The sequence below is a fragment of the Cololabis saira genome, chromosome 7, assembly GCF_033807715.1.
Source record: "Cololabis saira isolate AMF1-May2022 chromosome 7, fColSai1.1, whole genome shotgun sequence".
NCBI lineage: Eukaryota > Metazoa > Chordata > Actinopteri > Beloniformes > Belonidae > Cololabis > Cololabis saira.
In genome coordinates, this window is record NC_084593.1 from 22,600,302 (window position 1) to 22,615,869 (window position 15,568).

The 15,568-nt window shown below is 42.8% G+C and overlaps 1 protein-coding gene across 2 annotated transcripts in view; it reads right to left on the bottom strand.

Annotated features, from left to right (window-relative positions):
* Window positions 1-1,273: 1,273 nt before the first annotated feature.
* Window positions 1,274-15,568, bottom strand: part of nexmifb (neurite extension and migration factor b) — a 64,350-nt gene continuing 50,055 nt past the window's right edge. The window contains exons 2-4 of one of the 2 annotated variants that reach the window (XM_061725086.1): window positions 14,470-14,601; window positions 4,725-8,934; window positions 1,274-4,187 (exon numbers count right to left, since the gene is read on the bottom strand). In XM_061725086.1, the coding sequence (XP_061581070.1) occupies window positions 3,944-4,187; window positions 4,725-8,934; window positions 14,470-14,551 (4,536 nt within the window). In that variant the 5' untranslated portion in view covers window positions 14,552-14,601 and the 3' untranslated portion in view covers window positions 1,274-3,943. Of the gene's footprint in view, window positions 8,935-14,469; window positions 14,602-15,568 lie in introns of both variants that reach the window. The other variant, XM_061725087.1, reaches the window with a different exon arrangement.

Here is a 15,568-nt window from a genome sequence, read left to right on the forward strand (position 1 = left end):
TTCTGGAGAATGGTAACAAATACGACTGATAAAGATGCTGGCGGAAGTGGAAGGATGGCACTGACATGCCAGAGGAGACCCAGCAATGACCGCATGGCAGTAGATGGCGTAGAAATGTCTTTAAACTCCAGGCATCTCACTCACAAAGTGGGAGGAAACATAAATGATTACACCCAGAAACATGGAGAAAACTGTTTGCATGTTTATGCCAATTACTTATCTAGTAGCCTACTTGTAAATACACTAATGAAGCCACGGTGGCTTATACAACGGATTACATCAGATTAGTAAAACTATGTATACAAAGAAGTTGTTTCCTTTTACAGGAAGTCGAAATCAGAAAAAAAATTGCAGATTTTTAATTTTATTCATTATTTTCAAACACACAGAATTAGACACGCATGGTGCTAACTCCATCAACATGTCAATCGGTTGTCTTCTTAGTGATAATAATGATAACAAAAAAAAAAAAAAACTAAGTCACAAACAATCGCCCTAATGACAGAACCGGCTGTCTGTCCATGCGATGTGAGCGCACCGACAAGACAAGCGGGGTCTCGTTTAATAAGCACAGGTGTACCCCATCTTCTGCGATCGACATCCCATCTTATAATTTGCTTGCTCCTTTATCTGCTACGGGTGACTAAAGAACAAAAACAATGCTAATACCAGCTGACAATTTTGGAGGGATACATCACGGGATGTGTTTATGGTGCGAGACTGCATCTCCAGCTCCAATTAAGCATGCCACAGTGAGTTGCGGTGCGGACCGCAGCGGCCCGGCTCCAGTTCTGGATGAGCAGTCACTCCAGCAACGCCTGACCCCCAGTGCTAATTAGATATGACATTAAAATAACATGAGCCGAAGCCAGACTTGTAAAGAAATCAACCTGACTTGTTTAAGAATCCTCCCAATAAAACAAACAAGGGATAGACAAATTAGAAAAATTAAGGTTGTTTTTTATGCTTGCATGATTCATGGCATTGAGGAAAAACACTCCACACAGTAATGCATGTTCTACATATTATTCTTACAAGAGTACCACAAAGATGAAGGGATATTTGCTTAACAGATATCCTCCTTAGCCTTTTCACCTCATTGTTATAACCTTCTCTAATTATTACATTGAATGGACTAAATTTGTGTGCAGATAGATTAATAATGGCAATGATTTATCTTCGCTGTGATGTTATGTGATGTAAGACCTGACAACAAGAGTTGGCAGGTGGTAAAAAACACAACCCAGCTCTCTTCAGAAAGCAGCATTCAAAATCTTATTTTAATTTGTATATTTACTCCATAAACATTATTACAAAACTCAGCAAGTTACCAATATTACATTATCACCATACAGGCTTGATCACAAATATTTAAAACCTTTGCAACAGTTACAACAAAAAAAACAAAAACAAAACAAAATAATACTCAAATAATTTACATGAAAATCTATAAAACAGCAAATTGTTCACAAATTATATTTTTTCCAAGTTTTCATTTTTTTTTCTTTGCTTATTTGTGTTTTGCACAGTAACACAACACTCCCACAACAAAATCATGGTCTTATTACAAAACTCCCAACAAAATGTAAATATTTCTAGTTTTTCTGTCGATACTTTCATATTTTGGTTTTTAAAACCAGAAACGTGTCACTGTATTTCCTTTCCACTGCCCACAGAGGCGCATAAAAGGTTACTCACACACACAAATACTTCACAGCACTTTCTAAGAAAAATATACACTTACAAAATATGTTACAAATTGGCACACAAAAAATATACAAGATTTTGTTGTGTCAAGAGTTCATTAAGATTCCTTCTGGTAACAACTCTAGACAGTATATATAAAGCTCGGTAATCTTTTAATGAAAAGAGCGAAAGTAATTCCAATCAGTGTCAAAGAATCATGAAGTGAATACATCAAACATAACATTATAATATACATTCATAAAGAGGGTTAGGTACCTAATCTATTTTGCATTTCTTTTTTTTGTTAACTCTGGGAAAACCAAAAAAATATATTAGAAAAAAGAAAAAAGTGTAAGCCCAAAATCAAACTAAAGTAAAGAAAACAATTGTCAGCTTTCTTAGCACCATTAACATGAGGCAGCTAAACAGTGGCACGTTTTAGAAACAAAAAGAGGTTAAAAATAATAATAACAAAACAAATAAATAAATAAAAACACAAACTTATGAACTCAGAGAAGTACATTCAATTTGACAATAGGCAGAAATGAGAGAAGGCAGACTAAATGGGCTCGCAGCCCATGTGGAGCTTCCCATCAGCAGCTTGTCTTGGTCCTAACCCTGATACACTATAGAGAAGAAACAAAGGATCATGGCAGAGAAGAGAGAAAAAACAGACACAGAAAGATTGATTATGACTCTTGCCATATGCAAGCAATCAATTACTATAACCTGTGTGTCAGAATTGCCATATCCTGTGTGACAAGGCCTGTTTTTGAATCAATCAATCATTTTGCCCACACATCTTTGAGCAGTCTCAAGTAATTGCTGCTCAAAAAAATGATATTATTGTTCATAAGATATAAAATTTAGGCCATGTTGGAGTACACATTTGTACCAGATACTCTGTAACTGTTTGATTGGCTCTGCATTCCTCCTGAAATCCCTTTAATTTATAAAATCTAAAGATTTTATAACTGATTGAATATGATTGTATGGTCCATTTTAAGGTGGATTTCTAGATGTTTATTTCAGTGCTCTGAGGTAGTGAATGAGCCCAAAGTAATTGATAGCAATGATGTGGTCGGGTACATAGGTTGTGTGTGTGTATGTATATATATTTATAAATATATTGTTCTTCCCAATTTGTGTCATTATATTTAGTATTTTGTGGCCTTGAGTTACGATATTTTCTTTCAGAATACTGACCCATTCAAACTGAGATAATAACTGAATACTTTTCTAAAGAAAAATATATACTGTAAATAAAGAATTATGTTCAATTTCAATTTGGATGTTATGTCAAAAGTGAATAAAAAAATATGAGTCACCATCGGTGCAACCTATAAAGTAAGGCAGTGTTAGGAAATAAAGTACATGAGAATGTTGTGAATAGTTACTGTTCACGTGACCGTTTCAGGCCAGACAGAAGTAAAATTTCCATGTGGAGCAAATGCAAAGACATGCTTTTCTTCATTTACAAGACTCCTGATTTCATTTATACTGAAAACTGTTGTCACATTCACAATGAACCTAACTGCAAAAATGTCCATTCAATTCTGATGCACGCATCAGATAAGTAATAATTTGTCTTTATTTTCCGGCACAAACAGATATTCAGTGGGGCACAGCCCCAGATGACAAATAATTCCCTTCCTTACCCTCAGACATCTGCATTACCCTCCCGTTGATCCAGAGAGATCTCGTATGAACTTCTTTTTTATTTTGTTTGTTGTTTTTTTTTTCATCCTGTTCCTCTACAGTGGCCTTCAGAGCAGATCTTCCCTTTGCCTCTCTTTTGTTGCTTCTCAGTGCCAGGCGATGTTGAGGTAAATTGAATTTGGCAAACAAAGTGGGGGGGAACGAGGAAAAATTCAGCGTCTTTCTGATTTGGTTTAGTGAGTGGTGATGTACCACTGTCAGCTGTTGGTGCCTTTCGTCAGAGAGGATAGAGGAAAAAGTCTCAAATAAAGAATTCCTGTAGTTGCAAGTCTCTGTAAGGAGTCTCCAACCCGAGCAGCCAATATTCCAATGGATAGAAAAGAGGAACAGCCAATATTCACACATATATAAGAGGTCATTTACACAGCATTGTTACTTTTGGCACATTGATTTTAAGATTATAACTATCTTTTTTCTTTTTTTTTCTTTTTTTTTGCAAATATTGCATGTCCCTGTACAACAACATTGACAAAAATACTCTGAGGGTGGAGCTTTTATGAATTTGCAAGGCGTAAAAATGTTAATTTAGATAACCAGTTCATTTAAAATCCAAAAGAAAAAAAGAAAAAGAAATGCTTGATAAAAAGAAATGGGGAGTCATTCCAACACTGAGGGGGAAAAAAAACAAAACAACAAACATCTGATATGTCATCAATACAAAATGGTCCCATCTTGTGTGTTTAAGATGTCTTGGGCTTAAATAGGGCTCATTAACTGTAGTTTTCCCTCTTGAAATGAGCCAGGCAGTGTATGAAGGACAGCAACAACAGGACATCCATATTCTGCATACAAAAACAGATGAGGAAGGGGGAGGGGGTGCGTAGATGTCACTCAATGCATTTGTGTATATAGCTACATCTTTAGGGAAAAGGGAAATAAATATATAATTCAGGGGGAGCAGGTTCTGCTTAGAAAATACAAAACAAAGTTCCTCAAAAAGGCGACAGAGCAGTTTTCAAGGCTTATTCTCTTTTTTTTTCCAGACAAAAGTAAAACAAAACCGACTATAAGAAGAATAAACAAAGCAGAAACAACAAAAGCAAGAAAAAAATGCAGCCATGGTTGTTTCAAATCTCAATCAAGCTTGACACAATCACTCAATAGGTAGTTTGCAAAGTACAAGAAGTTTTTCATGCAGATATTAATTCCTCTTCGGGGGGGTTAAAAGGAAGTGGGAGTAGTCAGGGGAAACGTAGTACTCATGCAGCTCTGGCATAGCGTCAGTGTAGGTATGTTTGGGAGAGAGGGCTGAGCAGGTAGTGGGTGGGGGGGTGGGGGAGTGAGAAGGGGAACATTAGCAGCTGATAACAAAATATTACCTCAGTTTCTCAAAAGAAGTCATCAGTGCTATGTCCTTATTTGGGTCCCTCTCAGCTCGCTTCCCCTTCAGTGTCTCAATCCGAGGGAACTTTGCACTGGTCTTGTGGCGGTATAGCTTTTTGTGCGCAGGCCCGGGATTAATGAAGTTGGGTTTGTCAAACATATTACAACCCAGGGCTAGCTGAGGGAATAAGGGATGAGATGGGTTGAATTTGGCCTGGTTTTTACCTCCCTTTCCCCCCGCCTTTCTGCCTCTGCCAGCCCCCGTTAGCACAGTTCCTTTTTTCTTCAAGTCAGCCTCCGTTCCTGCCAAGATTTTGAGGGTCTTTAGGTTCAGGCTGTTGGCCTCGGAGGGCATGCAGGCCTCAGACATGGGATTCCACAGTGGCTCGATGGAGGCCATCATGAATCTTTGGACCTCAGCCATGCCAGAGACAATGTTGGACAGAATATTGGAGGGCTCCTCGAATTCTCTCTGGTCATCCCCGACCAGACTGTTACTCTCTGACCAGCCGGTGCCAGGCCAGTCCCCGGTGCTGCTACTGTCAGTCAGGCCCGTACCACAACCTGCCTGGTTCTTTGCTGCCTTACCCTCTAACATTGCCTTTATCTTTTTGGTGGACCGAGAGTTCTGTTTGGGAGTCTTGACCTTTTCTGACTTGGGAGCTCTGGGAGCCCGGGGTTTCTTTGGGCTCTGTCCTGCAGTTGTCTGCTTGCAGCCACCTTTCCTCTTCGACTTAATGCTCTTTGCACCATCCAACATCTCACCCGTCTGTTCATCGAATTTGTTGACTCCCAACTCCTTTTCATCTAAACCTGCGATATCTTGACTGTTGAAGTTGTGCAATGGAAACTGGCTGTCCTCCACTGTGTATGTGTTAGTTTGATGCTCCTGTTGCTGTACAGCATCACAGTTCCACTTCACCTCCCTGTTGCAGTCTATGATATCATTCACATCCTGGTATTCCCCAACATTCCCTGCTATCTTCATCTCACGTCCCACCACCTGGGGTGATAGGTTAGGGGTCTCGGGAGGGGAAAGTTCAGACAGTGATGAGTGTCTGAACTTGTCAGGAGTGAAGTTGGAGATATCCAGCAAATCTGAGGACTCCCTTAGTGGGGTAAGGGCATCCACACTCTGCTGAATCACCACTTTAGGACTGCAGTGAGCTAAGAAACTGTCTCGGCCCTCCTCCTCGCCCTCTCGCTCACAAGACTTGAGGCTGAGAGAGCTGTAATTGCTGGAGGAGGCTGACAGAGAGCCCACTGAGTCATAACTGATGAGCCGACCATTGTCTGTGCACAGGGACCCTCTCTGGTATTGCACCTGGCCCTCCACACAGGCAGACTGACACACTTGCAGATCTGCTCCAGGCTGCAGCCCCGCCTCTGTCAGGTAGCTCTTCTCATAAAGCAGTCTGTCAGCCTCAGGGCTCAGCTGGCTGTAGTTAGAGACTGGCAGGCTGTCATTCAGGGGCACAGCAGCTGGGAAGTTGTTGGGTAAGATGGGAGTCTCAGGGGTTTCAGGCCCAAAGCTCTGGCTGTGACTTGTGCAGAGCTGTGGGTGCCACATCTGGGGGAAGCTGGGGCAGTTCTGGGGTGACTGCTGGAGCTCTGACTCAGAGGGAGGGGAAAGGACACAGCTTTGAGCGAGCTGCAGAGAGGAAAACTGTTTCTCTTCCAGGGACAGCCCTAGAGAATACTGCTGCCTAGATGACTGCTGGGGGAAATAGGAGATCGCTGCTCCACTGGAGGAGTCTGTAGCATCTAGCAGGGTCTGCAGGTAGCCCCCAGGGATGACAGGGACACCCGTCTCCACCTCCTCTGAGGAGGACGCTTTGTCGGGAGAACAGGTGGATGAAACAAAGGGGAATTTCTCCCCAGATGTGGGAGTAGTGGTGGCACTGTCAGAAAAACAAGGTTTGACTGTAACTGAACTGCTTCCCTGCTCTAACCCAGCAGTAGTGTCCTCAATCTGTGCCACAGTGACACAGGCATCCGTCTCATTTGTCACACTCCTCCTCTCCTCTGCTTCTGCCGCTTTCATTCTTGTGCTCCGCAGCCTGGCTTCGCTTTTGAATTTCCTTATCCGGAATGTTTTATTTCCTCCCCATCTCCTCCCCTCCCTCTCCTCCCTCTCCTGGGAGCGGCTCTTGGATCTGACTGTGTGCATGATGGCATTTGTGTCTAATGTGACTGGGAGGCCTGGGGCTGCTATTATTCCTCCTGCCGTGGGGGTGGCCTCCTCTTTAGTGACACCTCCCTGGCCCTGATCAGAGAAAGGGGAGCCCTGTGCTGTTGCTGATTGCTCCAATGTGTGAATCCTCTGAACCTTAAGCCTGTTTGCAATCTTGTATTTCCTTTTGGGATGACTAGAATTGAAAGGCCGATGATGGCGTCCGTTTAGATGAAAACCGCGTTGTCGTTTATCTCTGGCAGCCAGCTTAAGCCGCTCCTGTCTCTCTCTTTGCTTCTCCTGCCAGAAATCTTTCAGAGGAGCCAGTGTCTCATATTTGCTTACTGTTTCTGCATTTAAGCTCACAGTTGCATCCACGGGGTCCAGCTTGCCCAGTTTCACCGACATGAGTCTCTCTCCTTTAAACCTGTTGATGATGATGTATTTAATAACCACAGGTGGCTCTTTGCGACATGATTTCCGACGTCTTTTGGGACACCAGTCTACATCCTCCTCTTCTTTCTGACCAGAGGGAGCTTTCTCTTTTTTCTCTGCATTCTTTTCACTTTCAAGCGAGTCAACATCATATAAGTAATCATCACTGTATCGAACCTTTCTCTTGGAGCGCAGGCCGTAATTGAGAGGGTTCGAGGGGCTGAGAAATCTCTTAGAGTGACCCTTTTTAAACTTACCCTCCTGCAGAGTGTCTGAGGAGGAGCCAGTGCAAGAGCTGTCATCACTGAATTCTCCTGACTCCTCTGTGGAGTTGAAGTCTATTAGGTAACTGACTTTGGAGCTGGACATGGGGGAACCTTGAGAACCGTCAAGTGGACTCCGACCACTGCAGTCGCCAGGTTTCCCCTCCTGGGCCATCTCCATGATGAGGTCATCAGTTTTAGGATGTAGCTCCTCAGTGCTCCTCCTCAAGACGGATGCTCCATCATCTTTCTTGGCACAATTGGACAGGACGCTGGGGAAGAAGTTGAACTGCGTCTCCTCCTGCAGCACATTTGTTTTTTCCCTCATGTTGTCTTGGAAAGACTCGTAACGGATTTTCAGTGAGCACACGTCACTGCTTAATGTTGAATCATCATCTTCATCATCAAACAGGTTGTCAACGTCCTCCTCGGAGAAAAGGTTGACTGAAAGTTCGTTCTTAGAACAAAGGTCCAGCAGCTCCATCTTACTCTCACTGATGAAAGACTCAAAGTAGCCCCAGTCCTGACTGGCGTTAGCCAGCAGAACCTCTTCCCCACTAACTTTATCCAGTAACAGACCCTCATACAAGTTCTTAGCTGTTGCATCGTCCTCGGGGTCATCACAGTCCACTGTTGTTTTGTTTCCGTCTGCTCTCTTGCCCTCATTTGGGGTTTTTGGCAGAGGAAAGCTAAGTAGCTGGTCAGAAAGTAGCTGCTCCCCGTAGTGACTCACCGCCTCCCCCGCATGGCTCAGGCACTGGATGCTGATGTTGTTGATGTCAGAGTAGTCTTCTCGACTCACATCCCCTATCCGAACACTTAGCCCGGGGTCTGTGTCAGGGTTGGCGCTAGGATCGTGGGGTGGGTTCTGGATGGAATTAGGGTCAGTAGCATCGCGGGTCTCAATATAGCAGCCGAGGCAAGTTCGGGCAGGCTGAAGAAGACACTCCTCCGTCAAGGTGGACACCGTGCCGGGTTCCATCATCGTGGCTGATAGAGGAAGGACAACCGGCAGTGGAGGGGAGGTTTTCTTGGTATCTCCTGCTCGACCCCAGGAGGTTACAGCTGAGCTGGGAAGGGATGCGGGAGTGCGGTGTAGTTGAGGGACTACAGTTGGAGCATCGTCGGAGGGAGGGCAGGGTGCCACCGCCAGACGCAGAGAGGGATCGGCGCCAAGGGGAAGGTGGAGAGATGGCGATGATGCAGGGGTGGTCCTCGGGTGTGTTGGGCACGCCTGCTGTGAAGTCTCTGCAGCACGAGGAGGTGAGGAGGACGGAGGGAGAGCAGCATTGATGAGCCCGCACAGACTCAGATCACCACTCTGCTCACATACCCCTGCGGGGAAAAAGGAGAAGATTTCAGCTCTTTGAAGTGAACATTGTTGTTGTGCCGTAGTCACGTCCTTCTAGGCTGCTCAAATGCAATTAGAGCCAATTAACCCCCTTGAGCTTTAAAGTGCCATATTGTGATTCTAGTCTTAAATATCACCAGTGCACATTTTAGTACCGCATTCAGTTAGACGATTTAACCATGTCAGGTTGGGTACTTTCTCACCCAGTATCATCTGATATATAAACAGAAAATTAAGACTTTAATAAAGACACATTGAATGACCTCCTTTATGTTAAGTTAGAAATGTGAGCCGTTTGTTTAATGGCACAAAATAAGCATAGGCAGTTACATCAGTGGAGGGGAGGCAATATAACGTCCCTGCGTGAGTGAAAATGACTGTTAGCGACTTGTATGTCATTTGCAATAATGCAACATTTCTATCATGGGATAATAGTTCCTAATGGTTTGAATATTCTGTTAATCACCTTGGTTACCACTGAATTATACTACCGTATATGTCTTCCTAAACCAAAGAGCAATGCATGAGACTAAATTTATACTCAAGATCCATTTAATATAGCTAGAATAAAATCACGACATATGCAATCACTGGGTTCTTAACAGAGCAAATTATGGCCGGTATTTAGTTTAATTCTACTTGTTTTAGGTGCAGCTACAGCATATTTAAACTTACACAGGCTGGCGGCAATATTTACGTTGGCGATAAAAAATGTGAAGTAGTTTGGCATTTTTGTACAGGTCATTTTAAGACAATATCTTAATCAGTGGAAGGCATACATATAAGGTGTTATAATTACAACTCTGGGAGGCAGATATGTGGCAGCAGGCAGATAGCTTTGTTTGCTCTGCATAATTAGATGACAGCAGCGGAGGCAGGTATGTACACATGGGACACGACAGGCCCATATGTTGGAGACTGTATAACCAATATCTTCTCCACCTGCCTCCCTCGCCACAATCCCAAGTCGCCACCTCACACATTTTCTTCAAAACGATGCCAGGAAGAAATTTGGATTTTTTAAAAACACAACACTGCAATTAAGGTGGTTACACAGGTTAACTAGCAACAGCCTTCCCATTTCAGAATGGATGATCACTGCTGATGGCGGTGATAAACGCTGGAGGGGGAAACTGCCTTGTAAACAGCCCTGGGTATGGCTGTGTTAGTGATGAATACATCTTTGAATATGGATGAGACTTTTGAGGGATTTAATGTGATAATACAATTTCTGATGGGTGGTATCTCTGGGTCTGGGGCCTGCAGACACATTGGAGCAACAAAAAACGCTCACTAAAAGTATACATCTGTGCAACCGTTATCCTGACTGCAGGACACCTCAGGAGAAAATGCATCTCTTCTCTTTCCCACTCGGACTCGGGGAAACTGTTATGGCAGCAAATTGTTGGAGGCGGCAGAAGCATCAGGGAGGCGTTTGACATCAGCTCTTTTCAATCTGTGAGCCAGAATGACCTCAGAGTAAGAGCACGAGACTGAAACATGCTCTCTGGACAATCGGTGCAGTCATACTTTTCTACCTTTATTTTATAATGTCTTCTACTTTGTGTGAACTATATCACAAAGAAATGTGCAAAGGAAGACCAGCATGATACATCTTTACATACAGAGTTGAAGTATATTCACTTGGAATTACATGCAGATAGAGGATTAGAAATACTCCGGGAGAATCTATTTAAAAAATGATGTGTTATCTCTTCTACTGGCCGTACTGTGGAGGTAAAGCCGCGGAAAAAAGGGAAGCTCCCAAAAAGGGGAGACGCTATTAGCCTCCTTTATCCCCTTGTACTGGAACAGGACCTAAGCCGCCACCCAATGTTGCAAAAAGGTTGTTCAAAAATGTTGCAAAACATTTAACTCATATCGGGAAATGTGTTTCCTCTGGGTTTAAAATGGATTAACAATCTATTTTGTGCATGTGTGTGCGTGTATGAAAGCGGGAGTGATAGAGTGTGAGTATTGGCTTGGGGGTATAGTGTTATCCAGAGGCCATCTGTCTCCAGCTGGACCATTAGCTCTTCAGCTGTTCAGAATGTGCCACAGATCAGTCAGTCAGACAGGTATACAAACACACACTAACACACACATACAGTGGCTCGCAGCGATGACTCTAGCTGACAAATTGAGTTTGACATCAGAGGTCAAAGCGGGATCAGCAGCCTCGCATTTGCTGATATGGTACAGCATAATGTTACTACTGAATCTGAGCTGGCAAATGTACACGAGATTAACACCCCAAATGCTCACTGCTACCAGAGCTCAATATCCAGCTCGCAGAGAGAATAGCGCATACAAAAAAAAAAGAAAACAAAAAAGGAACAAGCTTTATGCTCTGAGATCATTCTGACACAGTTGTTGGTCCGTTCTGGTGTTATCGAGAGAGAAGCTCCTTGAACAGAAGCTGAGGCTGGATGCGACACAGTTCATGCAATCTGGCCTGGACGTTCACCATGAGCATATGGACGAACCCCGGCTGCTGGCAGGTGGCGGTGATCTTCTGATCCCCAGAGCTGCCAAGCCCAGCCATGCTAGACGGCACGGCCACTGCCAAACTAGACCAGACCAGACCAGACTAGTTAGCGCTCTGAGGTTCTCAGAGTCACAGCTCTCTCTCTCTCTCACTCGGGGCTTCGTCCACCTGAGGTAGGAAACAGCTGCTCGGTGCCAGGTAGCTCTGCACGCGAGCAAGCTCATGCCGAGGGACATGGTCATGGACACGAAGAGAGAGTAGTAGTTGGCTGCTGTGGCTTTATGTACAGAACTGGTGTGTCAGATGCCACACATGCACATACACATGCTTGCCTTTTCTTCTCTTTACTTGCAGCTACTTTCTAAATGTGACAAAAATAGAAAACTACAAGAACGTTTCTATATGAGGACCATCTGTCCGCCATGTTGGGATGAACAACATTCATATAGCATACTAATGAAGCCAGAGGAATAAAATAAGTCCTATCTTCCAATATGAAGCGTGATGCAAATGAAAACAGCTGACATGGCCTTTTTCTCTATTAATGGCTTTTTTTTTAAAATCATTCCCACTTTCCATCTATTCTTCCATCCTTTTCAGCTCACTATCTCCTCCCCCTCCGACTTCCTGTTCCTTATCCCTGTTATATGGGGGATTTTATATTCGCAAAATGCAGAGGTAGCCGTTTCGCGGCTAAGACGCCCGGGGCGTCCACTAATCCAGCCGATTGGTCGGCCACAGAAGCTTTTCTCACTCTCTCACTCGCCACTATATGACATTTTGTGAATGGCAGTGGAGAGGATCAATCCAGCCAGTACTGGATGTTCATAATAAGCGGTGAGTAACTGCAGCGTGATTCATAGTCTTCCTTCTCTGAGAGGTGCCCTACACCTGCTCAATGGAGCCGCTTTCACAGTTTCCTGTACTTCTTGACAGTCTCATTCTCCTGTTTTCTCTCCTTCTCTCTTCCTCTGGGTGCCTCTCAAGCACCAGTCCGGTGATGGGGATAATCTGTGAGACACTCGCAGAGGGGACCCGTCAGCCCCTTAGCCTGACTAGAGCTGAAACACTAAGATAAATCTCACCTAAGACTCTGCAGTGCTTGGTTAGTCTCACTCGCTGGGTGTTGACTGCCGCCGGTACACACCTGCTGATTGGCCGAATGCATCAAGTGGTATTCTTATCTTCTTTTGCGAACGTGAACTGTGTTGCTGTTTTCGACAAGTTTAGAAGAAGATTTCAACAGTACAGTAAGGCAGTCCGTCTGGTTCTTTGATTGGCCGGTTGTAAACATCAACACAGACACACCGGTCCATCAGAGCACTAATGAACAGTTTCTAACCCAGAGTCATTACCACACTGAATTCTGCACCAAGATCACATCATCTGTAGATAAAATTGTGCAATAACTTCATTACAATCTATTTATTAGTACATTTTCATCTCCACAACACGGCAGTGCTCCAGTGCACAGCTCTATGCAGAGAAATGTGCATCACAGCATCTTTTTTATGCATCCCTTTTTCATTATGTGCATAATGAAAGTTTTATGAGTGGGGTACGCGTGTGGATATTAAGGTTAATTGGGGGATTTTACTAAAGTGTACTTTGAGAAAACTACTGTATATGCAATGATAATAAAGATATCTTACCTTAATATGTTCACTGCATTTTGACAACTCACGCATTTTAATCAAACACATCCAATAGAGGTTTTTGTTTTGAGCAGAAGCCACGTCGCTGTGGCAGCTTTAAGCATGGATTAAGTAGATGAACAATGCGTCACAAATCCCACCAAAATGATTATAACATGATTTCACCTTAGTTTTTTTTTTTTATTATTAATAAAAGACATCACAAATCGCAGAAGTAAAAACAAGAGAATATTGTACTATTATTATTAGTATTATTATAATGTAGCTACGACTTAGTTTACTTTCTCTGTAGGCTGAGATGTTGCTGCTCCTGCTGTTCACCGATTTAACATCTTAAATAAAACGTGGTGTCTTGAACTTGTCTGGCTTTCTTGCTTAGAGTTTTGTTAGGAAACACCTTACTGTAACCTTACTTACTTACTGTAACCAGATCTGCACTCTTCTGGTTATAATTTGAAAAGTTAACAGGATATATGAGTGTAATACGCATCTTAAACCCATATATTTCCATATGAAACACCTACTTCAATATTGAACATGGCTTCAAGAAGTTGGTGAAGCCTGTTTGGCTTAAGGTTTTTCTCCCACTATGGGAGTTTTTACCTGCCATTGTTTATATAATAATTGCTCGGGGGTTTATGTTTATGTTTATGTTTATGTTCATGTTCTGGATCTCTGGAAAGCGTCTAGAGACAACATCGGTTGTATTAGACGCTATATAAATAAAATTGAATTGAATTGAATTGAATTGAATTTCAAAAATGGGATGTGCAGGAATACTTGATAAAAACAGATGGGTTATGTTAGTGTCACTTCACGGTATGCAGTATGGCTATAAAACTGGCTTGCTTTAATCATATTTATTTTTCATGAAACATAAAACTTTATTTTACACTTGGCATCTTTTGTCCTTGATAATGAACGTACGCTTGTGTAAGAGCATTAATGGTTGCATCGTCTGTCACATTTGCAGCTTTTTATGAGAAAAGGTGGACGTCATATTCCTGAGTTGTTGAGGCATGAACGGAGAGGATTAACAATTGCTCAAAAAGCCTTATTTAATGTTTCTTTACCACTTCTCATTTAAAAAAGACAGGATGTGTTTCTCACTCCCCATTTCTTTTCAGAGAGCTTAAAAATGGGGGTGAAAAAGTAATTCAAGAAAGCTAGTTGCAAAGCATGTGGTAAAGCTATTCTTCTCCTCAAAGCTTTCATTTATTGAAGCGAATGCTTGCATATCTTTGAGAAAATGAAAAATTTCTTAACCAAATGTTCAAATTTTCCATAAATTAAAATCACAATTAACACGTTGCTGAGGTTACATGAAATCCTACTTTCAGTTTATGAAATAAATGTTCAGAAAAAAGTGTTGTTACCTGTATTCTGTACAACATTTGCATTCTCTGCTTCTGAAGTCTTCACAATCAATGTGAGACTGCTGTCTGTTAACACATCCATCAATACTGCTCAACGGTGCACCATCTACGCATCATTTTGACAGGTCCCACCTGTTGAAAGAGAAACACAGCAGAGGAAGAAAGAGGCATGAGTGTGAAGGGTACCGTTAGAGGGTGACGAGCACATGTCTAACGCAGACGGAGACTAAACTCAAACACAAAGTTGCACTAATTGAAGAAAAAGCTCCAAACATGACAGGGACCTCAAAGAGGCCCTTAGGGCACCAAACAATCACTCATTTCTTCTCCATATCACACATTCTAGTCTAAGATTAATTTGCACTTTCCCAACCAAGAAAGTACACAAAGAGTCACTAGTGAGATCACTATGGCAACTGTAAGAAATACTCTCCTATTTTAAGCTTCATTTAAGATTTATAGCAAGAGATGTTAACCTATGCGAACCTCTCATAGGCGGCTCTGAGCATATTTGTTTATTGTAATTAGCGGACTCCTTTTCTCGGTAGCAAGAGAACAACCCAGCTCAAAGAGGAGAGATTAAAGCGATGCGACTGAGGCAGTGACAGCAACACTGACAATACTTTTTTATTGTAGAAACTCATGATGGTTAAAGTGGAGGTGGGGAAGGATTGAGTGTGTGCAGTGTGCGAGTGTGAAGGCAGGGTTGCGGTGCGATACAAAGCTATTTTTTGTAAAGGTGGAAGTTTGTCAGCCTCTGGAAACTGGGTGGGAAAGAAAAATACAAATCCATCGTGATTGCAAAAGAGCAGGTTACAGAAACGGAGCCTGTAAACGATTAACATTTGATGTTGTTGGCTCCTGTCTTTTTATCTTGTTTTCTTATTCCTCCCCCCTGTGGTCCGGCTCTAGAGGAGGGGAGCCGCAGGATGACAAATGGGCCAAGGTTGGGGATCTAATAACAGGATCTCCTCTCGGTATGAAAAGGGTGGCTGGGAGATTAAGACAGGCGGTAGAAAATAAGACAAAGTTATAGCGCGCGGCGGAGTACAACCCACCGCCGTCTCTTTCATCCACTTTTTTTCTAAATGTCATTAGC